Source organism: Labeo rohita, chromosome 18, assembly GCF_022985175.1.
Source record: "Labeo rohita strain BAU-BD-2019 chromosome 18, IGBB_LRoh.1.0, whole genome shotgun sequence".
Lineage (NCBI taxonomy): Eukaryota > Metazoa > Chordata > Actinopteri > Cypriniformes > Cyprinidae > Labeo > Labeo rohita.
Window position 1 is genome coordinate 10,974,057 of NC_066886.1, and position 26,733 is coordinate 11,000,789.

General features: G+C 35.4%; 1 protein-coding gene across 1 annotated transcript in view; it reads right to left on the reverse strand.

Moving 5' to 3' along the window:
* The window catches only part of zfpm1 (zinc finger protein, FOG family member 1), a 103,971-nt gene that overhangs the window by 45,446 nt on the left and 31,792 nt on the right, over positions 1–26,733 (reverse strand). Inside the window, exon 2 of the mRNA XM_051134838.1 lies at positions 6,253–6,396. Coding sequence (XP_050990795.1) covers positions 6,253–6,396 — 144 coding nt within the window. The remainder of the gene's footprint in view (positions 1–6,252; positions 6,397–26,733) is intronic.

Consider the following 26,733-nt stretch of genomic DNA (forward strand, 5'->3'; position numbering starts at 1 on the left):
AATTATTCTAAGTATTAAGATAAGTAAGAATTAATTTAATTAATAAGAAAAATTCATAAGTAAGAATTATTTTAAGTATTAACTTCTTTCAATTTTACTGTTCCCAAACTTTTGAATGGTAGTGAATAATTTAAAATCATAAAACATGAAATAATATATATTTTTTTTTACTTTTAATCATTTTTAAATTTAACTTGCATTTAGCACTTGAAATAATATAAACTACACATAATATCAATATTTTTACTTTTAGCTATTTACAAAATTAACTTGCATTTAGCACTTGAAATAACAAAATATTACATGTAATAATTAATAATTAATAATTTAACTTTTAGTTATTTCTAAAATTAACTTGCATTTAACACTTGAAATAATATAAAAAAAATATATAATAATCAATATTTTTACTTTTATATATTTATAAACTCAACTTTCATTTAGTAGGTAAAATAATATAAAAATATTACACATAACATCAATATTTTTACTTTTAGCTAATTCTAAAATCAACTTGCATTTATCACTTGAAATAATAAAAAATAATATCACAAATTAAATTGCACATAATATCAATATTTTAACTTTTATTTTAAAAAAACAACTTGCATTTAGCACTTGAAACAACATGAAAATATTACACATATCAATTTTTACCTTTAGATATTTACAAAATTAACTTGCATTTATTACTTCAAACAACAAATATTACACATACAATATCAAAACTTTTACTTTTAGATATTTATCAAATTAACTTGCATTTAGCACTTGAAACAATATAAAATATTACACATTAATATTTTTACTTTTAGCTATTTACAAAATTAACTTATTATTATAAAATATTACACATTATATCAATAATTTTACTTAGTTGTTTCTAAAATTAACTTGCATTTAACACTTGAAACTATACAAAAATAGGATGTATATTATCAATATTTTTACTTAGATACTACTTAGATATTATTACTTTTATCTATTTATAAAATTAACTTGCACTCAGCACTCAACGACCAGCAATTTTTGGATCCTGATTGTCATGTTTTATGCTGCACAGTTCACTAATGGTCAACAAATGAGTGTGGTCTTGCTCTGATGATCAAAGGTGGCTGAAAGCGAGGCCTGTGTCATTCAGCGAAACAACATCTCAGTATACACCCGAGCCCTTTTGATTTACCAAGCGAGAATTGGAAACCCCTGCCAACAGACGGCCAACGTCTTCCTTTTAATAAGGCCGATCTATTTCATCAGTGTGAAAGACAGAGTACAGATCTCCCAGACATTGATGCCAATGATTAGTTATTCTCTTTGATCAAAGCGATCACCTGATAGCAATGTCTCTCTCTCTCCCTCTCTCATTCGTTGGTTGAGTGCCACTAAACTGACTTCCCTTCCAGTTCTCTCCCACACTCCACTTTTCGTCTTCTTGTCTTCTCCCCTTCCCCAACTCCCTCCCCCTTCACCCCACCTCGATTACAGCTCATCTGTGGTGCACAAAGGGCATGTTTACCCTTGCATTCCCGTGGCGATAAACAGCGATAGCTGCAGATCGATACGGGCCATAAATGTCCGTCCGCGTGACGCAGGTCAGAGCTGCTGTTATTAATGCAACAGGTTGAAGATTAGATCTTCATCATCAAATAAATCACAAATGCACACGCCCTGCTTGTCAACCCCGACAATTCCACCCAGGCCCGACCGCCATTCTCAAGCCGTCCCGGCGCATGCCGTCCCGTGACGCGCCTCCCTCCCTGCCTAAGAAGCCCTATTATTTTCAGCTATAAATCACATTGAATGGCACATTGATTTTATCCTGCAGCGCTCAGCGTGGGGAGAGGAGCTGGAGCCACAGTTATTGCATTTAATATTATCAATATAATCTCCCGTATCATCTGAGCAGTGACGGCAGGTATCAGGAAAAGAGGGTGGGGTGGATGACTGCTGCCACCATCCTGGCTCCTCGACAGTCTCCTTAGTCTACCAGCACATGCAAACACACACACGCCCCATCCCCAACCCAACAACCTCCTTTCATCTGATAACAGCAACTTCCCTTGTCACACCTGGAGGGCAAAGTCACCCAACTTGCTCTATTCTTTCTGGCTGGCCTCATTTTTTAGAGCTCCCAAACAGATCATCGTGGCAGGGTCAAGCTTTTTTCTTGTAGGGCTCAATTGTATCATCCCCGAGTCCAGCACGGCGCCCCAAAGCGGGGCTAGCTTAGACGTTTCCGTCCGGTTAACTATTTCAGCCTTGAGCCGGATCAGGCCCGCGATCAAACCTCCTGACCGAGTTTGAGATAACAAAAGGTGTTCTGGAACACGGAGCCATCTTTACTTAAGGTTTATCAGCTTCTCTGCTGATACGGACTAGGACTTCATCAGATCCTTCTTGGGATCGCTTCGGACTGACCCTTCCCCTCGCCGCTCTGCCATTAATGATTATTAAAAGGTCTAGGTATTTTGGTTTATATTTATGTTTTACAGGTGGTTATCGGCGCTGTGTGTCCTGTGACTGGTTGAGTGTTTTTCTGAAGCAGTTATCAGTTGGTTATCGCCTGTCTCTTTCTCTCCCAGATGGTGGATAAGGGAGCTTGCCTTTATTAGCCACTGCTGGCCTGATAAAGACCTGGTATTGATCGCAGGTTGAAAGAGCAGGTTCGTCAAACACGGCTGATTTACAGAGGCTGATAATAGCAGCACCGGGCAACAGTGGAGCCCCGAGGGGTGGGGGCGAGAGATTGATAGAGAAAAAAAAAAAAAAAAAAAGAGCTAAAGAAACACGTTAACACAGACCCTTCTTTTCACACCGGGAAATAGGAGGATGACAAATATCACTTCGAATAGGAACTCGTGAATGCCACATACCCACATGTCTAAATGCACACACACACACACACATTCGCACAAACAAAACAGGGCAATCTCTAAACTAGGCACGATTAGCACCTGACAGAATTTCCATGCGTTTATCAAAAGCAGCCAACGAACCAGCCCTTATCTGCTCAGTCCCCAATTTCACAAGAACAGGAATTTTCCAGATTAAAAAAAAAAAAAAAAAAGGAAGAAAAACAGAAATTGTAACTATAAATGACTTAAACGTCGGCTGGAAAAACGGACTGCAAATGCAAGTCAACCATACACATCAATGTCTGCAAAAACAGAGATATTTTACCTTATTTAAGAAAAAAATAGAATGTGTGTTTATATTAGGTCTACACAATGTAACACTTCCAGAAACTAAACCAGGTATTAAAACAATCTAATTTTAGGTTATGATCGACTCTCTTTAGAGGAAAGTGAGTGTTTCGTTTTCCTCAACAGTTGTTTGATAAAGGATTAGTTTTGTCATTATTTACACTCTTCTCTTATTCCAAACCAGAATGCTGTTATTTTTTTCCATAAAAGATCAAAAAAAAATAATAATAAAAAAAAACTTCAAGTAATGACAATTCACAGTGACCACATCAAGCTCCAAAAAGGAAGGAAAAAGAAAAACACCCTTTTTCCCAATAAGAGCGGGTGTGGGTCCATTTGTAACTTTTATAGGTCCGGCTTCCGGTCTCATCTGTGTCTAGTTATTTTTAGCTGTAAAAAACAGCTCATTTTGCTGCTTGATATTGCAAACTGGTGTGTCTTATCATATTATTTTAATGTATTATCTTAATTATGAACACACTGTTTTACCGTTTACTGCACGTTGTTATTCTTCTCCTTATTTTCCTATAGCGGCTAATGAACCAAAAGTATCAAACTGTACACTGTAAAAAATAAAAAACAGAATTTGTTGAGTCGGCTTAAAATAATTTGTTACCCTGCTGCCTTAAAATTTTAAGTTCAGTCAACTAAAATAAGTTTTTTGAACTCGAAATGTTAAGTTGTACTAAGTAACAACTTAGATATTTGTGTTTGCTAACCTTAACAGATGGGTAAGTGACCCCGCTGCCTTAAAATTTTAAGTTGATTCAACTCAAATAAGTTGTCACTTAGTATAATTTAAAATTTCAAGTCGAATAAACTTGTTTTGAGTTGACTGAACTTAAAATTTTAAGGCAGCCAGGTTACAAATTATTTTAAGTTGACTCAACAAATTGTTTTTTACAGCGTAGGCTTACTTGCACGTAGAAGAAAAAGGTGGATGTTAATATTAGGGGTGTAACGGTTCACAAAATTCACGGTTTGGTTCAATACAACACAGTGGTGTCATGGTTCGGTAGGTTTTTGATACAGCAAAAAGAACGAAAATGCTAGAGAAATTTCAGAATTTTTACACATTTTTTTAATTTATTAAAACTAACATCATATTCTTTTTTGTTACTTTGAACATTTAGGATTTCATTTATCACGTGGGGAGAGTGAGTCGAGATGACGAATGAGGTGAAAATGAAAGAAGTTGGTGAACAATTTAGCTTAGAAATTAAATACAAAAGTGCCTGCTTTAAAAATATTTTAGACAGAATGCCTTTTGACTTTGGATTTTTTGGAAGCATTTGTTTCTTATTTATTTGGTTCCAACGTGTTTGCTGATTTTTAGTGTTTTATATTAAAACTCTGTGTACGTTTTTTCTTATTTTATATTAGGCCTAAAGCATGTTGTATTTGTATTCATTTGGTTAATCAATTAAACATTCTATGCTTAATATAAGTGAGTTTATCGTACTGTTTTGTTGTTGTCAATTGGCGCCGAATTGCCGCTAATTCGAAAGTAGAAGTAAAATGCGCACAGGCATTTACAAGCTATTTAAAAGCGAATAAAAGAGAGTAGAGCTGTCAAAAGGTACCAGGTTCGGTACTTTCGGTACTGAAATTTTGAAAACGTCCATTTCCCGCTCACATTTGAGCGCTGTTGAGACGATTTTTAAACATCGCTGATTGGCCATAGTGTTCACGTGCTCAACAGACATGACTGTGACTGGCTACAATGATACATTTGGAAAATAAAAGAGCTTAAAGTGTGTGAAATATAATGTTCTCGGTGCAACTGTACTCAACAAAGCAGGTTCTGATTGTGAGGTAATTTTGAGTTTTACCTCTTTTCGAGTTGTCAAACGGTAGCGGGTTCGGTACTTTCGGTATTGAAATTTTAAAAACGTCCATTTCCCACTCACATTTGAGTGCTGTTGAGCCAATTTTTAAACATCGCTGATTGGCCATAGTGTTGAGTGATTGGCCACATGTCTGTTGAGCATGTGAACACAATGGCCAATCAGCGATGTTTAAAAATCGGCTAAAAAACATTTACACTTAAAGCTCCTTTTATACACACTTTAAGCTCTTTTATTTTACAAATGTAATAGGATTAGTTCAACGCATCATATCGCTACACCCCTAATAAATATCCATTTTATTGTTAAAAATGACACGAAAAATAGTATAATGACTCATATTCAACACTATATTTCAAGTTTGCTGAAAACTCTGTAGCTATCAAGTTAAATATGTCAGCCTGGATAGCGGCATTAAAGATTAATGACATGTCCATTGACATTTATTAGAAAGCTATAGTGGATTTTCAGTGAGAATTTTTGGTTTGTACTTCAGGAGAAGTTCACTTCCAGAACAAAACTTTACAGATAATTTACTCACCCCCTTGTCATCCAAGATATTCATGTCTTTCTGTCGTCAGTCGTAAATAATTTTTTTCTCTCCATATAGTGGACTTCAATGGTTTCCCCAAGTTTAAACTTCCAAAATGCAGTTTAAATGCAGCTTCAAAGGGCTCTAAATGATCCCAGCCGAAAAAGAAGGGTCTTGTCTAACAAAACGGTCAGTCATTTTAAAAAAAAAATTATAATTTATATACTTCTTAACCTCAAATGCTATTCTTGTCTAGCTCTGCATGAACTCTGTATTATGGTTCAAGACAGTTAGAGTAGGTCAAAAAACTCCCATCTTATTTTCTAACTTCAAAATCGTCCTACATCTCTGTTTTACCTTTTTTTGTAAAGAAATTAAACGTTTGTAATGTTTTCCTTAAAAAAAAAAAAAAAATGTTCTCATCGATTGAAGAAAGGAAGACATGAACATCTTGGATGAGAAGACGGTGAGTAAATTATCTGTTAATTTTCGTTTTACGCAATCCAGACGATCAGATGTGTCTGTTACTGTTATCAATAGGCATCAGTTATTAAACTGTTTCATCATAAAACAATACAGGTTATGTCAGATCGTAAACACACTGTTGGGAACATTTGGGCAGCTTTTGATGCTTTTCATACAACAGCCTGTTTAGCGTGCGTCATTTCACCTTCGTTATAAAGTGGTGTAAATGAAGGCGGACTTGAACCGTCACACTCCGCAGAGTCCTCCTGGTCTGAAGCTCCGCCCTCTTCTCCCGACATGCTTACGTCGTCGGACGGATCCTCACCTCCATTAAGATCCCCAATAGAGCCTGCAGAGAAAAAAAACAAAGAGAGAGGGGTCATAAAGAGAAGAGCAATATAAAATAAAAGTCGTCCGAAAATTAAAAGGCCTTTTAAAACTGAGAGGCTTTAGATAATGCGAACTTATCCTGTGTTAATGTCTTAAAGGAAGCAGGGTGTTCTGTAAATAAAAACTGATGAAGTGCATGATTAAGAAAGAAAATTGTGATTCATTTCAGACCTGCTCGCTACAAGGCTTTTACAGCTTTAATTGGCTGGAAATCCCAGAGCTTCAGACCACAAGGAAGTAAATGAACACGCCATGTGTGTTGTATCACTGGCCAGGGTGATTAACTGATTTCTAGATCTCAAGACATTCCCAGTTGGCCAGCAGTTGAACAAAATCTTACACTTTCTTACACAACCATGGTGAGATAACCGTTGGTGTTTTTAAAAAATACCTAATTAGTTGATCTTTAAAAAATGATTTATTTACTTTAGAGTGAACGAGTTACATGATAAAATAAGCTCTCTGAGAATATTATAAAGCAATACGTGATGGCTGCTGTAGTGGACACCGTAGCAGTTTGCATGTTAATTCAACCGTCGTCGTCCGTATTGTTATTCTAATGAGGTTTAAGATGAGCAAAACTACTGTGTGGAGAAAAATCCCACAAATTCACCAAAGCACATTCTCACCGTGCTTAACTCAACCAGGACACCCACTATTCGACGCATCTGCATCTAAAGCAAAATTACCAGGGGTTGGAAAATCGGATTTTACCACAGTTTTTTGCAAATTAATTTTCATTAAGTTGTGATGAACAGAGAGGGGATTGTTCGGCGCTAAAGCCGTGACTGGAGGCGTATATATTTACACTTCCTAGAACAAAGAGGCCTATAATCTATACAAAGCACACAACAATACCCGTGAATAAAGAGCCTTGTAGAAAAAGGCAAAGGCAATTTTTCTAATTCTGTTAATTTCACTTCCAAAGCAATTAAAACGAGGCGGAGATAATGCTTGGAAACAATCGCTCCCTGACAAAGTGTTTCTGTCTTTGTAAATGAAACATCTTTAGGCTAATTTCGACTTCCACGCCTGCATGGTTCACTGTAATTTCAGATAAAATTAACACACTTAGATTTGGACCTTAGTAATAAAGGACGTGAGAGAGAGAAAAGTAAAAAAGATCGATCCCATACGCCATATTTTTAGAATGTAGTCCGGGCCTTGCTAGATCTAATTTTCTATATCTGTGGCGACATTTTCATACAATTAATTTTCCTTTAATCATAATTGTACAAAGGGCCTCCTCTGTTTAAAATTCCAATTACATTTCGTGTTTAAATGTAAGTCTGAATTATGATTTTCTTTCCTATTACTGCTCTGGTTAAATGAATAAATCGACGCATCGCTGCTTACAGACATCAAATGGCGCGGAAAAAGTTTCTGCTCGCCCTCTTCATCTTATACGAGGATAATATGTATCTTTCACAGAACTGAACACAGAAAACGGATTGCTTAAAATGTCAGCAGATAACTTTATTTGCTCTAAATTTAATGAAAAAAATCTGGCTCTCAAAAACGTACAGTCAAAGCAAAATTTATTCAGACACCTTTCTCACATTATCACAGTTTATTCGCTATAGATAATAAATTGGTAATAAATTATGACAAGAACTCCGAGTTAAATTGTGCCAGAACAAATTCATCTTAATAATGTCAGATAACTTTGATAGAAAGATACGGATTACAATCAACCAAAAAATATTTAGACAACTGTTGGTATGACAATATTTACACAACCATCAATACTTTGTTGTTTAGTCTGTGGTGTGAAAAAGTTGCATTAGCAATTAAAGAAACACTGGTCAGGTCAAAGTGTTTTGGGAATTTTTGGGCATAATATGTGACAGTTTACTTTATTTTGCTATCCTCACTTACATAAATTAACTATAGTGTCCTGCACCCACAAGTATCAAAAATCTGGTATCTGAATAATTTTAATTTTTGGTTTGACTGTATATAGAAACGTGAGCTGTTTTTGATATATACCGAAAGATAAATACCTGATGTGTGACCCTGGTCCACAAAATAAATAAGCTTTCCACTGATGTATGGTTTGTTAGGATAGGACAATATTTGACGAGATACAACTATTTGAAAATCTGGAATACGAGGGTGCAAAAAACTTTTGAGAAAATCACCTTTAAATTTGTCCAAATGACATTCTTAGCAATGCATATTACTAATCAAAAATTACATTTTGATATATTTGCAGTAGAAAATTTACAAAATATCTTTGTGGAACATGATCTTTACTTAATATCCTAATGATATTTCGCATAAAAGAAAAATTGATCATTTTGACCCATACAATGTATTTTTGGCTATTGCTACAAATATACCCGTGCTACTTAAGATTGATTCTGTGGTCCAGGGTCACATATATAGATTAAAAACCTGTAAAATAATAATATTTAAATGCTATGATGTAAAACTTCTTGCCTTCTGTCCGTTTATGGACTAAAGCTTAAATTGTAAGAGCCTGCATTCTGTCTATTATGCAAAGCAAAAGAAAAAAGAAATTCACTTTTGAGTTCTAACTGGCACTCGAACAGGCAGAACAAAGTGAGAAAGCTGATGAAGGCGGAGGAGATAGGGCTTTATTAAGCGGCTCCGTCCACATCAAACCAGTGTGCTTAGCGGCAGTGATTAAACTAAGAGACAACACATCAAACCTGAGCCCTGATTAAACGAACAAACTTCCTCACCCTCACGTTAATCACCACATTACCAAACAGCCCAAACACAGCAGAAAAAGAACACCGCTTGTATCAGGAAATCAGGGACTTGTGAAGGAAGATACTTCGAGGAGCTTTTGGTGAGAGTCCCTGTGTGTGTGTGAGTGTTAAGGGAAGTACTGCGGTACCTGACTTATAATTTCAAGCACATTGATCAGAGCCAAGGGCATTAAAACACTCTTAGTAATATTAATTAAGAGTCAGACCGGATCCCGGGCACTTGAAAGCGCAGCATCCCGCATAAATCAAAAGGAGGCTTCGCAAATGTGATCTCAGCTGATGAGGAGACGGATCAGTTTATATACGGACAGGTAAAAGAGCTATTGATCTGCCAGCTGAAAATGTGCTGAAATGATTGATGAGCCAGTCGAGTGCTGAGACAGAGGCCTGGCTGGACGGGACTCGTGTCACCGGCATCGCTGGAGCCGTAGATAAGCTGCTGGGAGCCTCGGGGCTTGCGCAGCACTGGCAGGACCTCTACGGACACGCTGACGTACAGGAGTGGACTTTCACTCGCTTTGCCAAGACAAACGCCATCTCGGTTTCTGCCAACACAGCATGCGGTGTGAAATGAGGTAGTGAATAGCACTTGTGTTCATTCAGTAAAACTTCAGACGCATGGCATAAGCGTCTCGTCACTGACAAGACACACTGTACAATTAGAAACTGGCACTTACACGACGCATTAAAGTGAGGCAGTGGTTCAATATTATTAATCATTGTACTGAATTAACAGCTTGCACTAAGAAGTCTCTAGGACTTTCAATACTGTTTTTTTACCCACCTTCATTTTTATGCGAATGTAATAGAAAGTATGGGCGAGACTTCCGGTTCAATAGCCACTATACGGAAATAACAAGAAGAATAACAATGTGCAGTAAATGGTAAAACTGTTTGCACTACAAACCAGTGTGTTCATAATTAAGATAATACATTAAAATAATATGATAAGGCGCAATGCGCAATATCAAGCAGCAAAACAAGCTTTTTGTACAGCTAAAAATAGCTGAACGCTAGACCAGAAGCAAGACCCTTAAAATTTACAAACGGCAAAAATAAGGTGAATATATGATACAAATATATGATACAAAAACCTTCATTTTATTTCATTTTATTTGTGACTATATTGCATCTAAAATTATTGTAAGCAACATTTTGCTGATTATTTTCACTAAATTATTAACCATGATTTGTGTTTTAACCTTTTATTAATAACACATGGAAGATTTTTGTTTTTATTTTTGGTCATGGTGCAGAACTATTTGAAAACAAATAATCAAGATGATAAAGATGATAAAAATAGTAAAATAATAAATAATAATAATAATAAAGTAAAAAGTAAATTATATATATTGTATTTAAAATATTTTCTCATCACTAATAAACGTTGTTCCAAAAACACATTCTGTGCAAAAAACAAAAGAAAAAAAAAGAGGAAAACAGAAAAAAAGATGTTTGTATAAATGTTCATGCTGCTCTACTATATACAATGAAAGTAGATAATAGCATCATAAAAATATTTCAAGTTTTTTGAAGCTATATGTGACCCTGGACCACAAAACCAGGCATAAGGGTCAATTTTTTTTAAACATCTGAAAGCTGAATAAATAATTTTTCCATTGATGTATAGTTTGTTAGGATAGAACAATATTTGGCTGAGATATAACTATCTGAAAATCTGGAATCTGAGAACGCAAAAAAAAAAATAAATAAATAATTTTGAGAAATATTGACAATTTATAGTTGTCCAGAGTTCTTACCAATGCATATTACCAATTAAAAAATACGTTTTGATACATTTATGGTAAAAAATTTACTAAATATCTTCATGGAACATGATCTTTACTTAATACCCTAATGATTTTGTCATAAAAGAAAAATCGATAATGATAATTTTGACCCATACAATGTACTTACGACTGGTTTTGAGATCAAGGGTCACATATTCTGTGCAAAAAATAAACAAATAAATGTTTATGCTGCTTTTCTATATACAACGAAACTGAATATATTTAGGATGTATGTAGTATTTGTATAACATCATGTAATATTCCTTTAAAATCAAATCAAAATTGAAAAGAGAGAGAGAGGCGTATAAATAAAACACCGCTAGAACCACAGTATATTTACACAATATCTTTTGTATTTGCCAAAGGATGAACATAAAGACTAAGAACAAAGAAGAATAATTAAGCAAAAACTCTTAAGACAGAGCACGAGCACAGAACAAATAATATAGTTATACTTGACGAGGCTCGTTAATAATGAAATAAAAAGAGTAAACAGCGCAGGAAGATACTGTTCTCATTTCCATCAGTCAAATCACACGAGTGAGTGATTATAATACTTATGATAATGACTGATTATTGTAAGGTGATAATGTGAGGCGATGATATTCATGTGCGCTGGGCAGCGGAGCACTTCAAACGGGCCTGACTGATCCTCGCCGTGGATTTGTCAGCAGGTTGTCAAACATCAAACAGCCGTGAGCCCAGGACACTGCAAAGAGGCACATTTTAAAGACATCCCTCGATTTCCTTATCTTCTTCTCTCACTCTACGCTTACATCCCTCCATCACGTTACTGTCTGTACCTTTTCTCTCGCCTCTTTCCTTTCCCCATTACTCTCTCCTTTCTTTCTTTCTCTCTCTCTCTCTCTCTCTCTCTCTCTGACTGGGAGCGTCACTCTGTGTGGATAGCTGCGAGCCGTTCCCGGTTATCGCCTCCTGCAGACTCTACCGGTCTGATCTGTCTCCTCTTCATTAAGCAAATACGCCGACGTGGAAATGAAAACATAATAGCTATTTGATTTCCAGCGAGATATTTTGCATATTGGTTCGGAGCTGATAGTGGAATTTCATCAAGTCGTTTTTTTTTTCATGCTTTAAAAACTGAATTACTGAGCTGGGCGGCTTCGGCAGGATTTCTTTACATTGCTGGGAAGAGGGAAGGAGGGAAAAAAAAAAAAAACAGAAACGGCAGCAGCAGTTCCCCAGGAAGACTACTTAAACGATTAAATATCCCCCATTCCCCTTTTTCTCTTTTTGATAACACGGAGGGAAAAATTTAAAGAATTCACAGTGCTTTAGGTTCAACTATACTAATCAGAGATAGAGAGAAGAAAATTAACTCCTTAATGAGCAGGAGCTGTCTGCCAGATAATGGTCAAGGAGAGGTGATAGGGCTGGAGACTGAAAGAGAGAGGAAGAATGGGGGTATAAAAACACAGAGATGGATTCACCGAACAGGGGAGAAATCTGATTTTACCCCTCCTCTGGAAATTGTTCTTTGTGTCCACAGAGGGCAGGTGCGATTGTCGGCAACGATATCTCTAAGGTTACAAGCCGGTCGGGTCGCCATAGAGATGAATGGCGCATCTGAGGGTATTTCTCATGCCCCTTTGAGAGAAAAACTACCCCGGCAAGTACAGATCAACAAACCGGCTCTCACTAATTTATCAGAGCCTTCCTGTAGTGGAGAAAAGTACAGCCAAAACACTACTGACATCTATTTACACTTGCGCTGATACGGTCTTTCTATTTTTGTCATAACACGTATACAAAAAAGAATATTTCAAGTCATTACATAAAAAAAAAAAAATCTCTCACATTCACATGGATGAAAGGAGGGAAAAGTCCATTTCCATGAGTTTTCTATCTAATAATGAATGGATTTTAACGGATTTTTTCACCCAATTAAATATTTCAGAGCTAAGCACAAATATATTCACTACAGAAATTAGCATGACTTCTTATGATTGTATTAAATTTATATGGCTTTTCCGGGCCTTCAAATCATGATTTTAATATTCCCTGATGGGTTTCGTTAACTATGGGAACCTGGTATCAGATTAAGTCTGATTAATTTCTTTCTTTTTTTTCTTTTTTTTTTAAACACTTTCATTCATATGCAGAAATATGGTCTACGGAATCAGAAAAGCTCCTATTGTCAGCATAAAAGACCACAGTTTGATTTGTCAGAATCTGTACAATACCAGTGAAACGTCTGGGGTCAATACGTTTTTGTTTTTTGTTTTTTTTTTCTCATTAAAAAAAAACACTAAACCTTTGAGCAGTAAATGTATTGTTTACCAGGGCTGGGTTTTGATGGAAATTTCACGATTCGATTAGATTCGGATTTAAAAGCTTGCGATTTGATTTCCGATTCGATACAATGTTGAGGTGAGGCACTACAGCGATCTGTCACTCCACGTTAACCCGCGCCAAAATGGCATTTATTGTGTGAATATTGTTTTTTAAAAATTAGAACTGAATAGAAATCAATATTTGTTTACTATATACACTACCAGTCAAAAGTTTAGATTTTTTTGTAAAGAAGTCTCTTCTGCTCACCAAGCCTGTATTTATTTGATCCAAAATACAGTAACAGCAGTAATATTGTGAAATATTTTTACTATTTAAAATAAGTGTTTTATATTGAATACATTTTAAAATGAAATTTATTCCTGTGATCAAAGCTAAATTTTCAGCATTATTACTCCAGTCTTCAGTGTATTGAACATGCTGATTTTCTGTTCAAGAAACATTTATTATTATTATTATTATTATTATTATTATTATTAAAATTATCATCAATATTTAAAACCGCTGAGTACAATTTTTCAGGATTCTTTGATAAATAGAAAGATCAAAAATGAGCATTTATCTGAAATAAATTTATATATATAGATATATATAGATATATATATATAGATATATATATATATATATATATATATATATATATATATATATATATATATATATATATATATATATATATATATATATATATATACACACACACATACATATACATATACATTTACATATATATATATATATATATATATATATATATATATATAAAAACAAAAAAAAAAACCAAATATATATATATATATATATATATATATATATATATATATACATTAGAAATTAATATTTTAATTTAGCAAGGAAGCTTTAAATTGAATGATGATAAAGACATTTATAATGTTACAAAAGATTTCTATTTCAGAAAAATGCTGTTCTTCTGCATCTTCTATTCATCAAAGAAACATAATAATAATAATAATAACAATAATAATAATAAATGTTTTTTGAGCAGCAAATCAGAATATTAGAATTCCCTTATGACAGACGATGCTAAACACCCCATTACTGGTACTTCACCACACACACGTCTTACACCAAGCCACTCTACTTCACCCCTCCAACCTTCCTCTCCCATCGAGAACAGCAGAAATAGACTAAACAGATCATACATGCGAGTAAACGAACTCATATCTGAGCATGTGTGCCTGTGTTTGTTTGCCGAGTGAGAAAGATAGGAAAGAGGGGGTGTGTGTGAGTATTTCTGAGAGAGAACGACTGAAAAGGAATACCTAGAAGTGAGTGAGAGAAACAGACGAGTGAAAGGAAAAGCATGTGATGCAGAGAAACCTTTTCTCCTGAAGGTCAGACACTGGAGGACTGGAAAAGTGTGTGTGTGCATTATTTCTCAAATGCCCATTGCTAAGATTGAATGCGTGTGTGTGTGTGCCTTCTCAATAGTCTTGCAAGTTGTTCGTGGGGAAAGACAGATACGGATGGATGAAATAAGTAGTTGATTCAGCCGCCCCTCCTCCCCGCGAATCTTGGATGGTGGGAAAGTTGAAATCTGCTGCTATTTTCTATCTTTTATCAGGCAGCTTATCTCCTGGCTCTTGTCTGCGTGCCTGGCTTCGATAGTCCAGGGTCTCCACTCTGGCTGCCTGGCAACTTCACTCCCCCCAGTTCAATCTCTCCTCCTCTCTCCTTGCGCCACGCTCACCCCACCTTACACGAGTGCAGGAGGAGCGAAGCGGAAAATTTCTGTTTACGATTTAAAGCGGAAATGTTCTTAAGATGCGAGAACGGACAAAGATGTTACAAAGCCTAGATAGCTGACTACCAAAACACCAGTATTAGGCCAAGACAGCCGATGAGTTGAGAGAATTTTGGGCTGGGTTTACAATATTAATTGACTGTAATTCTGTAAGTAATCTTCAATGTTATGAAACGGATTCTTAAATTCCAAAATCTATTTTTTATTTGTATTTTTTTTATACTAACATTATTTGTAGGGCGTCTCCCATCCAGGTATCGTTGAAATGAAATTCAAACAATACATGTTGTACTGACAGTCTTTCATGTGGCGTGACAGATCGCTTTAGTTCAGTTCAAGCAGCACTGTGGATGAACTGTTGAAATGCGTATGTTTAAACAACAAACTGTTATTGTAAGAAGTTGAAAACTCAGTTGTAAATGCAATGTTGAGTACAAAGCCCCAAGTAAACTTGAAAGGGATAGTTTGCCAAAAATGCATGCGTGGGTGGTTGATTGACACGGAAGAGAAGTTTTTTTTTTTTTTTTTTTTTTTTTGCACATAAAAAGTGTTCTTGTAGCTAATTATGAACTATTTTAACAATGTCCTTATTGCCTTTCTGGGCCGTTTGAACATTTTAGTTGCATTGCTGATGCAGGATCAGAAATCTCTCAGATTTATCAAAAATATCTTAATTTGTGTTCTGAAGATGAACAAAGCTCCTACGGGTTTGGAACGACATGAAGGTGAGTAATTAATAGCAGAATTTTCATTTTTGGGTGAACTCTCTCTTTAATGTTTAATGCAAATGTCTTTTCATTGTTGCAGCCTTAAATTTATTTCCGACAGCGAAACAACATGCTAACAACTGTTAAAGGTGTACTTTCAGAACAGTTTACAAAAAATTTACTCACCCCCTTATCATCCAAGATGTTCATGTCTTTGTCTTCAGTCGTGAAGAAATTATGGTTTTTAAGGAAAGCATTTCAGGATTTTTCTCCATATAATGGACTTTATTGGTGCCCCGATTTTGAACTTCCAAAATGTAGTTTAAATGCAGCTTCAAAGGACTCTAAACCCAGTCGAGGAAGAAGGGTCTTATCTAGCGAAACGATCAGTCATTTTTTTCGGAAAATAAAAACGTGTTTTCTTTTTAAGCACAAAAGGTCGTGTAGCACAGGTTCTGGGATGCTCGTCCACGACGCTACACACTATTGAATCACGTCAAAAGGTCACGCGGAACGTAGGCAGAAATACAGACCCAGTGTTTACAAAGCGAACGCGCAAGGAAGTGCATGCAAGTCAAACGGTGTTTACAAACAAAAAGGTACAACAATGTCGGACGATTCTGAAGTTGTAGGAGAAAGTTTGTCGCCATACTCTACCGTACACAGACGATGAACTTAGACATGATTCGTAGTGTCGTGGACGCACATCCCAGAGCCTGTGCTACACAAGCTTTTGTGCTTAAAAAGTATGCAAATTTTTATTTTTCGAAAACAAAAAACTGATCGTTTTGCTAGATAAGACTCATTTAGAGCCCTTTGAAGCTGCATTTAAACTACACTTTGGAAGTTCAAAATCGGGGCACCAATGAAGTCCATTATATGAATAAAAATCCGGAAATGCTTTTCTCAAAAACCATTTCTTAACGACTGAAGACAGAAAGACGTCTTGGATGACAAGGGGGTGAGTAATTTATTTGTAAATTGTTGTTCTGGAAGTGGACTTCTCTTTTAACGTTAGGCAGATCAGTAGAGCTAGAAAGATGAAGAGTGTGAAACTGTGAAATCAGCATTAAAAGAATCTGACAGGCATATGGACACCGTATTATCATGCTTATTTATCTGACACACATTTTAACAGCTCTTTTGTATGAAGTACCCCTACTTCTCCGCCTCCCCACCACCCACCCAAATAGAGGTTCAGATCAATACGCAAACGTACGGACGTGTATGTTTAGCTAAAGAGTCTTTAAGCCGCATCAAGCTCTCTGTCTATTCAAGGGGTCGGGGCAACAGCTGCCAGGCCGCGTCTAATGGAATAATGAGCATCAGTGCAAACAGAGCTGCGGGGTTACGCAGGGGTCACAACCTGTTAACACACATACAAGCGTAATACAGGAAGGCAACCCATACTGTTTGCTTACATGGATGTTTTACCTGAAGATTGTTTCCAAATCCTGCAATAAACGCAAGCTTTATCTTGACTTCAATAGGTGTTAACACTTATGCACTTATAATAGAAGTCTATAGGGCAACATAAACATTAAATAACAACTGCCCTATAGACTTTTATTCATAAGTGCACTTCTGCCAAAACACACACACACACACAAAAAAAAAAAAAAAAAAAAAAAATCAAATTCACCATTTTATTTCTTCCGTTTCTGTTTTTTTTCAATTTTAATTTTCCTGTATTCAGTTTTTTTCCCATTTTAATTTTTCTAGAATCTGTTTTAATGGTTGAAATTTAAAAATATATAGCACAGCATATCTAATTATTTGAAATGATGAAACTTACACAATTTATCAGAAATATATTAAAAGTTTAACAAAGGCCCTATTAAATACTTTTTTTCTCTTTTTGGATTTTGGATTTTCTGGATTCCATTTTAAAGTTTTCATTACATTTTAATAATCAAAAGCATGTCTAATTAATTGATTTTTTTTTGTTGTTTATTTATTTATTATTTTCATAAATGCTGTGTTGTGTGTTTACATTTGTCAGGTAAATATATTCTAATAAATAATTTTCTGGTAAATATTCCTTAAAAAAATAATGTAATAATTTTATTATTAGTAGTAGTAGTACTATCATTACATTAAAGTTGAGGTCAAAAGTTTACACCCCCCTTTCAGAATCTGCAAACGCTCACTGATGCTCCAGAAGAGGGGAAAAAACAAAAAACAAACACAAAAAAACATGCATTAAGAGCCAGGGGGTGAAAACTTTTTGAATTTGAAGATCAGGGTAAATGTAACTTATTTTATCTTCTGGGAAACATGTAACTATCTTCTGTAGTCTCTGAAAGGCAGCACTAAATGAAACAATACGATATTTAGGCAAAATAAGAAAACTGATGTACACATCTCCATTCTGTTCAAAAGTTTTCACCCTCATTTCTTAATGCATTGTTTTTCCTTCTGGAGCATCAGTGAGTGTTTAAACCTTCTATAATAGTTGCATTAGTCCCTCAGCTGTCCTCAGTGTGAAAACATAAATCTCAAAATCATACAGTCATTGTTGAAAAGGGTTCAAATACACAAAAATGCTGGAAAAACCAAAGAATTGGTGGGACCTGAAGGATTTTTCTGAACAACAGCGGGCAGTTTAACTGTTCAGGACAAACAAGGGACTCATGAACAACTATCACTAAACAAAAAAAACACAGCTGTGGATCATTCAGGTAAAAACACAGTATTAAGAATCAAGAGGATGTAAACTTTTGAACAGGGTCAATTTTTATATATTCAACTATTATTTTCTCTTGTGGACTATATGTAAACATCTTTTATGCACGCTTCAGTATGCGTGTTGAAAAAGAAACCGTGCATCTGCGCCATTCATTCACACAAAGACACACAGAACATGCAGGTTCGTATTTAAATATTTTTACGACTTAATATTCAGACACTAGTCCATATTGCATTTTGATTTAAGTGTACTGACCTACTTTGATTTATTCATCTCAAATTGGGCAAATTCCGTGACATTCCTCGTTCTACAGTAAATTCAATTTTTATGAGTGGATTCCGTGATTCCGTCCACATTTTCTGCATCTGGGAATTTATAGGCCTCTAATCATATACTAATCCAGATGTGCAATTTACAGTGTATTTTTCAGTATGTTTTTACCATTTTTCATAAACGTACAAGCAAAACATCCCACTCAACTCCCAAACAGTGAAAAAGTGAAAAAGGGAGGATTAAAAACAATACCAGACACCGTGAAAAGAATAAAATAAACCCTTTTGTGTTCCACAGAAAAAAATGTGTTGAGCTACTCTAGGGTGAGTAGATGCGTACAGTAGATGACAGGATTTTAATTTTGGGTGAATTATCCTTTTTAAGGAGGTCTAAAGACAAAAGATATTGATATCGCTTTATTTAATGACACTCACCTCATCAAATACTGAACGAGGTAAAGAGACTCTCACAGTACTGGCGAACGGCCTCTCGAAGACATTGTTGCATTTGTTATCAGACCCTAACTTGATTGATATGAGCTGTCCTTGGATAAGCCTGAGGCAATATTCAGACACATTCTTTTCCCATGAAAACTTCTTTTCAATTAAAGCAGCACGAGCCAACAAAAGAAACAAGCGCAGATTAAACTAATATCACAAGTATACATTAATACCAGACGGTGTAACCTCCAAGGCATTTTGCATGTTTGCACATGCTCTGTGCTTGCGTGTGTGAGTGTTTTATACTATATCTATGAATATAGTGAATGTGTCAGAGAGAGAAGGCGGATGGGTTGAAAGAGTAGAGGGAGGATGAGAGCGATCCCTCTTAAGACTCATTTTCACCCAGAACGCTTCTGAGACTCTTCAGAGGAAAAGGGAGAGGCAGCCATCGCGACGGTATGTGTAGGAGACGCCTCTCATCCTCCTTTCCCTCCCTCTTTTCACCGCTTCATCATGCCCTTCACTTTCTCGTCTGACAGAACACAGCAGATCCATCGTCATCCCCCTACTAGAGATGATTCTCACTTTTTACACACATTCACACACACAGACATGTGCACGGCCTTCACCGGTTATCCAGACTCTGACCCTGAGATCTGAGCTTCAAGAAGACAAAGGGTTGCGCAGATCTTCCAGCTCCCCCGTACAGACACATCCCCAGCTGTTCCAGTCCTGACTAAAGACTAAACATGGTATATCACACAAACACGCCGCGGATGTGCCGACTGGGGCACAAGACCACGAGATGCCCCAAAGAAGAGCAGCAGAGGTGACTAAAGCGGCCAGAAAGAAAAGACGACATTATAGATGCTTAAGTCCACAAGAGTTCCTATTTAGAACATTATACTTCTGTAGTTGATGAATTTGTAAATGACAAATCGCAAAGAGTTATGGAAGCCTATTTCCGCCACTGAATAATAAAAAACTTTTTATCTCACAATTCTGAATTTTGTGATATAAACTTGCAATTGCGAGTTATAAAGTCAGAAAAATGAGTTTGTATCTCACAATTCTGACTTTTTTTTTCAGAAATGTGAGATATAAACTCACAATTCCAAGTTATAAAGTCCAATTTTGAGGGAAAGAAAGACTGATATGTTCTCAGGATTGCACGTTTATATCAAAATTCTGACTTAATCCGCAATTGCATGTTATAAAGTCAGAATTGCGCAATTTTAAGGAGAAAAAAAACATCACAGTTGTGAGATATAAATTTGCAGTTGTAAGAAATAAAGTCAGAATTGTGAGAAAAACCAATTTGTATCTCGCAATTATGACTTTTTTTCAGAAATGTGAGATATAAACTCGCAATTGCAAGTCATAAAGTCCAATTTTGAGGGAAAAAAAAGACTGATATGTTCTCAAAATTGCAAGTTTATATCTCACAATTCTGACTTAACCCATAATTGCATGTTATATAGTCAGAATTGTCCATTTTAGGGAGAAAAAACATCACAGTTGTGAGACATAAATTTGCAGTTGCGAGAAATAAAGTCAGAACTGTGAGAAAAATAAGTTTGTATCGCGCAATTATGACTTTTTTCAGAAATGTGAGATATAAACTCGCAATTGCAAGTTATAAAGTCCAATTTTGAGGGGAAAAAAAAAAAAAAAGACTGACGTTCTCAGAATTGCAAGTTTATATCTCACAATTCTGACTTAACTCGCAATTGTTATAAAAAATGTTAAAAAAATGTTATAAAGTCAGAATTGTGCAATTCTACGAAAAAAAACACAATTGTAAGATATAATCTTGCAATTGCAAGAAATAAAGTCAGAAATGTGAGAAAAATTTGTATATCGCAATTGCGAGTTTATTTCTTGCAATTTTCTCACAACTATGACTTTTTTTTAGAAATGTGAGATATAAACTCATAACTGCAAGTTATAAAGTCCAGTTTTGATAATATAAAAAAATACTGTTTGAAGAAATTAATTTTATTCATTAAGGATGCATTCAACTGATCAAAAATGGCTGTAAAGACATTTATTTATGTATTTATGATGATCAGCATTAATTTTAATAATAAATGCTGCTCATCAAAAAATTCAAAACATTTTGATGAATCTTGAAAACAAGCAGCACAACTGTTTTCTGCATTGATAATTATAAGAAATGTTTCTTGAGCACCAAATCAGAACATTAGAATGATTTTTGAAGGATCACGTGACACTGAACACAGAAATAATGGCTGCTGACTATTTGGTATGACAGGAAAATTACATTATAAAACATATTAAAAGAGTTATTTTAAATTGTAATAATATTTTACAGTTTTTAACATTTTTGATCAAATAAATGCAGAATTTGTGAGAATAAGAGACATCTCTCAAAAACATAAAAAAAAATAATAATAATAATTTTAGACCCAAACTACTGAATGCTAGTGTACATTGTAAACGTATGTTAACTGTTTTCTATATGAATGTTGTCAAGTGGCAGAGAAAAGCCCTTTATGGCTCTTATATAACTCTTATGACTTTATCACCATAAAAGCACATAAAAACAGACAACACAGTGAGCTACTGACTGGGAGCTGATGCAGACATACAGAGGTTATACACACACACACACGCATACTAAAACACTTCAGCAGTCTTCATCGGCCAGAACTGCTTCTACACAATTTGCTCCTCTCACTGATGTCATTTAGTGGTTTAAATATACAACAAACCCTTTAAAATAAAGCACCACCTCCGCCCATTCAAACCCTTTAAAAAACGCCACACCGGAACCTCATCTAAAAGAATTCACAAGCCAGACAAAAGACTTTTGTTCACATGCATTCACATTATTCAGCTGTGGTCAGATGTACATGTACGTATGTGCCACATCTGAGGTACAGGCACACAAAAACATATCTGCAGGATAGTAGAGAGGGAAAGAGGCAGGATTTGCTGTTGAAATGTTATCTTTCACCATTGTCGCACAGGCACAGAATAAAAAAGTAAATAAAAATACAGCGATGTGTGAGGGTGCCAGAGATAAGTATGGAGAACGTAGGGTGGGGGCGGTGAGGGCAGATGAAGTAGGTATGTTAAATATAAACCAGCTCACAGCTGGCAGCAGGAAAGAAAGGGGGTATTTTCAAGAGGCAGGGCATCACTGGAGCCCTCAGTGCCTCTGATAACATCCATGTTGAGAGAGAGACAGAGAGAGAAGTACAGAAGGGGGAAGAAGAGATGGGGGGGAGACGAGGGAACGCAGCCCGGGAAAGATACGCACAGAGATGCCGTTTACGAAAGGAAGTATCACCACCCCTCGAACGCAAAAGTCACAACGGGATTTCTGATGGGAAAAATGTGTTCTTTTCAGATGAGAGGAAGATAAAGAGAGCACAGCCAAATGTCAAAGATGATAAATGAAGGAGTGCACGGAAACACCAGCATACTCTGATGTGCACGTCTAAGACGTGAACAAACAGAACATGTCTGTTTGCTCTCTTTAACAAAACCGCACAATGATAAAAGTTACACAAAAAGAACAACAAAGAGATTCAGATTTAAAGGGATAGTTCGCCCATAAATGAACGTGTAGTTAAATAAATAAGTTGTTAAAGTTCTAAATGAAAACAAAAACTTTCCAACCGATTACAAACAAAACTGGAATTAGAGCTTTCGAGATTTCAAAGAGGACACAAAATCATTTACATTTTTAATAAAAGTGGTCCATTCCACTAAATATAAAGTATTTCGAAGTCTATATAAAGTCTATTGAAATCTATAGCTTTGGATGACAAAGAGACCAAAATTTAAGTCTATATTCATAAATCAGTTACAACTGTTTCACTGAGTCAGTGATTCATGGCCGAATCATTTTTGTGAACTGGATCAATCGATTCATCAAAAAACATCAGACTCAAACAAACAATAAATTCACTAAACAGTCTAATTAATGAATAATTTACATCCATTTTAGTAAAAAGTGTGCCCACAATGTTTAAAAATGAACTTTTTGAGTAAATAATGATGGGACCTTCTTTTTACAGATTACAGCTTTTAACAGATACAACTGGACTGAGTCAGTGACTAATAAACAAATCAACAGATTCATCAAAAATATCTGACTCAAACTAAAAATTGATTCACAAATCGGCCTAATTAATGACATATTTAGTTCCATTTTTGTAAAAAGAGTGCCCACGATGTTTAAAAATTCACTTTTCATACTTAATGGAAGGAATTCATCCAGTAGTTGAGTAAATAATGAGTTTTTAACAGATGAACAAATCAGACTGATTTTGTGAAGTGGATCAAAAGATTAATCGAAAAGATCTGACTCAAACAAACATTTCCTTCACTAATCAGCCCTAATTGACATTAATTATATTAAAAAGAGTGCCCACAATTTTCAACAATTTCAATTCACTTCTAGTACTCAACGAAAAAAAATAAATAAAAGAAATTGTCACCAGCTGACTGCAGAATCACTGAATCAGTGATTCATGAACAAATCATTCAGAACAATTCTGTGATCTGGATTAATAGATTCAACAAAGAGATCTGACAAAAACAAACAACTTATTCACCAGATCAGTCCTAATGCACTTTCATTATATTCAAATGAACATCCACATGTTCAAAAATGTACTTATTTAGTACTTTAGGAAGACAAACGGACCAAAATTTAAAAATAAAGTCTATATTCACAAATAATCAGTCACAACTGTTTCACCGAGTCAGTGATTCATGGACAAATCATTTTTTGCGAACTGAATCAATAGATTCATAAAAAATATCTGACTCAAACAAACAATTAATTCACTAATCGGTCTAATTAATGACTCATGTACTTCCATTATAGTAAAAATAGTGCCAACAATGTTTAAAAATTAACTTTTTGTACTCAGTAGAAAGTAGTAGTGCTGGGTAAACGATTAATCGCGATTAACCGCATCCAAAAATAAAAGTTTGTGTATATATGTGTGTGTGTGCTGTGTATATTTATTATGTATATATACATACACAAACACATGTATATATTTAAGAAAAATGTTATTTTTATATATTAAATACATTTATATATAATGTAAATTACATGAACATAAACATATACATGCAAATACATGTAAATATTTTCAAAATACACTGCATGTGTATGTCTTTATATATGCATAATATTACGTACACAAAAATTTTTTTAATCACCATTAATCGTGATTAATCATTGCCCAGCACTAGAAAGAAGTCATGCAGTCAGTGATTCAAATCACTCAGACCAGTTTTGATCAAAAGATTAAAAAAAATCTGACTCAAAAAAACATTTCCTTCACTACTCAGTCCTAATTTACCTTCATTATATTAAAAAGGGCGCCTACAACATACAGTTTTGACACGGTGAGTAAATAAGACAGAATATTCCCCTCTAGTGAGCTGTCACCAGCTGACTTCTGAATCACTGAATCAGTGATTCATGAACAAATCATTCAGAACGGTTCTGCGATCTGGATTAATGATTCATCAACAGGATCTGACAAAAACAGACAACATGTTCACCAATCAAACTTACTTTCAGTACCTATTTGGAAGAAAAAGACAAATAAATGACAGAAACTTCATTTTTGGGAGAACTATCGCTTTAAGATTATGTGTGCGGATGCACGTACACAAACACCTACCATTAATTAGCGTTGTTATCTCCAGAGCCTCACTAAATCTAATTACAACTGGTTTGTCATTAACCGCGAATGATGGTAAGGAAACATTAATGAGAGTGACTCGCTTCAGAACACTGGTAAAACCAACTAAATGAAACAGCCACTTTAGTTTGGGTCAATAGTTCAGCGGTTACAAAGCCAGTTCACCGGCTCTGAGCAGGGGAACAGAACGTCGAACAGGATTCTGTCGTCAGGATGTTAGGTATTGGTTTCACGACAATCATACTAATACAGCAAATATTTGATGATGACTTACTCGAACTGATAAAGCTTGCACCATTAGTGTGAAACATTAATGGTGTCTACGCTAGGCCTTGTCATAAATCAAAGCCAGCGGCACAGCCCTCGACAACACAACAACTACCATAGCCGCAGTTTATCAGCAGCATTAAGCACAATTTGTGAATTAGCAGGGTTAACGGACATTACAGCGAGCCGGGGCCCGTCTCGTCCAACGTGTGCCAGGATGAGGTGTGTCTGCGTGTGTATGTGGATGACTGTAGATAATTTTAATATCAGGCTGGTGTGGATTGCTGATAGTGTTTTAAGGCAGGGCCCTGTGGACTGAGCACTGGTAGTACCTATCTGTAATTAGTAACCATTCTCTATCGCTGATAAGATAAACTCACCCTGACCTTTTCCATTTGGTCGCCATGGTAACGGGCCCTCTACCCCCCCTCTTGATATTATTTTAGTGATTAAACAGCAAATAGCAGGGAGATGGAAGAAACCGATAGGGATGATTAATAATGGTGTTTGGTTGAAGTGAATGTATGTGAGCATGTGCGTGAGGGGGGCCGCCGGTGTCAGAGAGGAGTGTGAATAGGCTTGGCTTGGCTTTTTTGCCGTGAATAATGGAAATTTAAGATGAGGCAATAGGAAATAAAAGCACGGGGCGAGAGCGATAGATGTCTCGTTTCTTTTTTTTCCCTTTTTTTCCCGACGAAACACTTTCACAGGGAAGAGAATATTAATGCGTCTGTCTCTTTCCTCCCTACCCAGCCAAGCCCTTTACCCACAATCCCCTCATTCTCATCATTCAACTCTTAAGACTTATCGCTCTTCTGATTAATAAGAACTCCTGCACTTCAGTACCCCACTGACTGTAATAGTTTTTCCTATTAATGTGAGAACATGCCATAATCCATAACAGCGCTTCGGCACATGTACGTATGAAATTCGTTCCATGTGATAACTAGATTTTGTAAACACTTGCATGACGGCGATAGGATAAGGGCGTTGAATACCTTTCAAAAGATTTCAAAAACATTAAATATAAATGCAAAGGAAGCAACAATATAAACATTCTGGTCGATACTGATAAGCCAGCTGTTATTTTCTTGTTATGACCTATAACCGATAAACGGATGATATTTTATCATCATAATATTTTATTATTTGAAATTAATAATATCATTTAAAAAAAAATGAAACTGAAATCAACACAAGTGTGGGATCAGTAAGATTTTTTATGTTTTTTAAAGAAGCTGGCATTAAAGGCTGCATTTATTTGATCAAAAATACAGAAAAAAACTGTAATATTGTGAAATATTATTTCAAAGTATAATAGCTGTTTTCTTTGTGAATATATATTAAAATGTAATTTATTCCTGAGACGCAAAGCTGAATTTTCAGCATCTTTACTCCAGTCTTAAGTGTCACATGATCCTTTAAAAATCATCGTAATATGTTGATTTATTATCAATATTGGAAACAGTTGTGCTGCTTAATATTTTATTGGAACCTGTGACACTTTTTTTTTTTTCAGGATTCTTTAATGAATAAAAAGTTAAAAAGAACTGAATTTATTTAAAATATACATTTGTAACCATTTAAACTACCGTTTAAAAATTGTACTCTT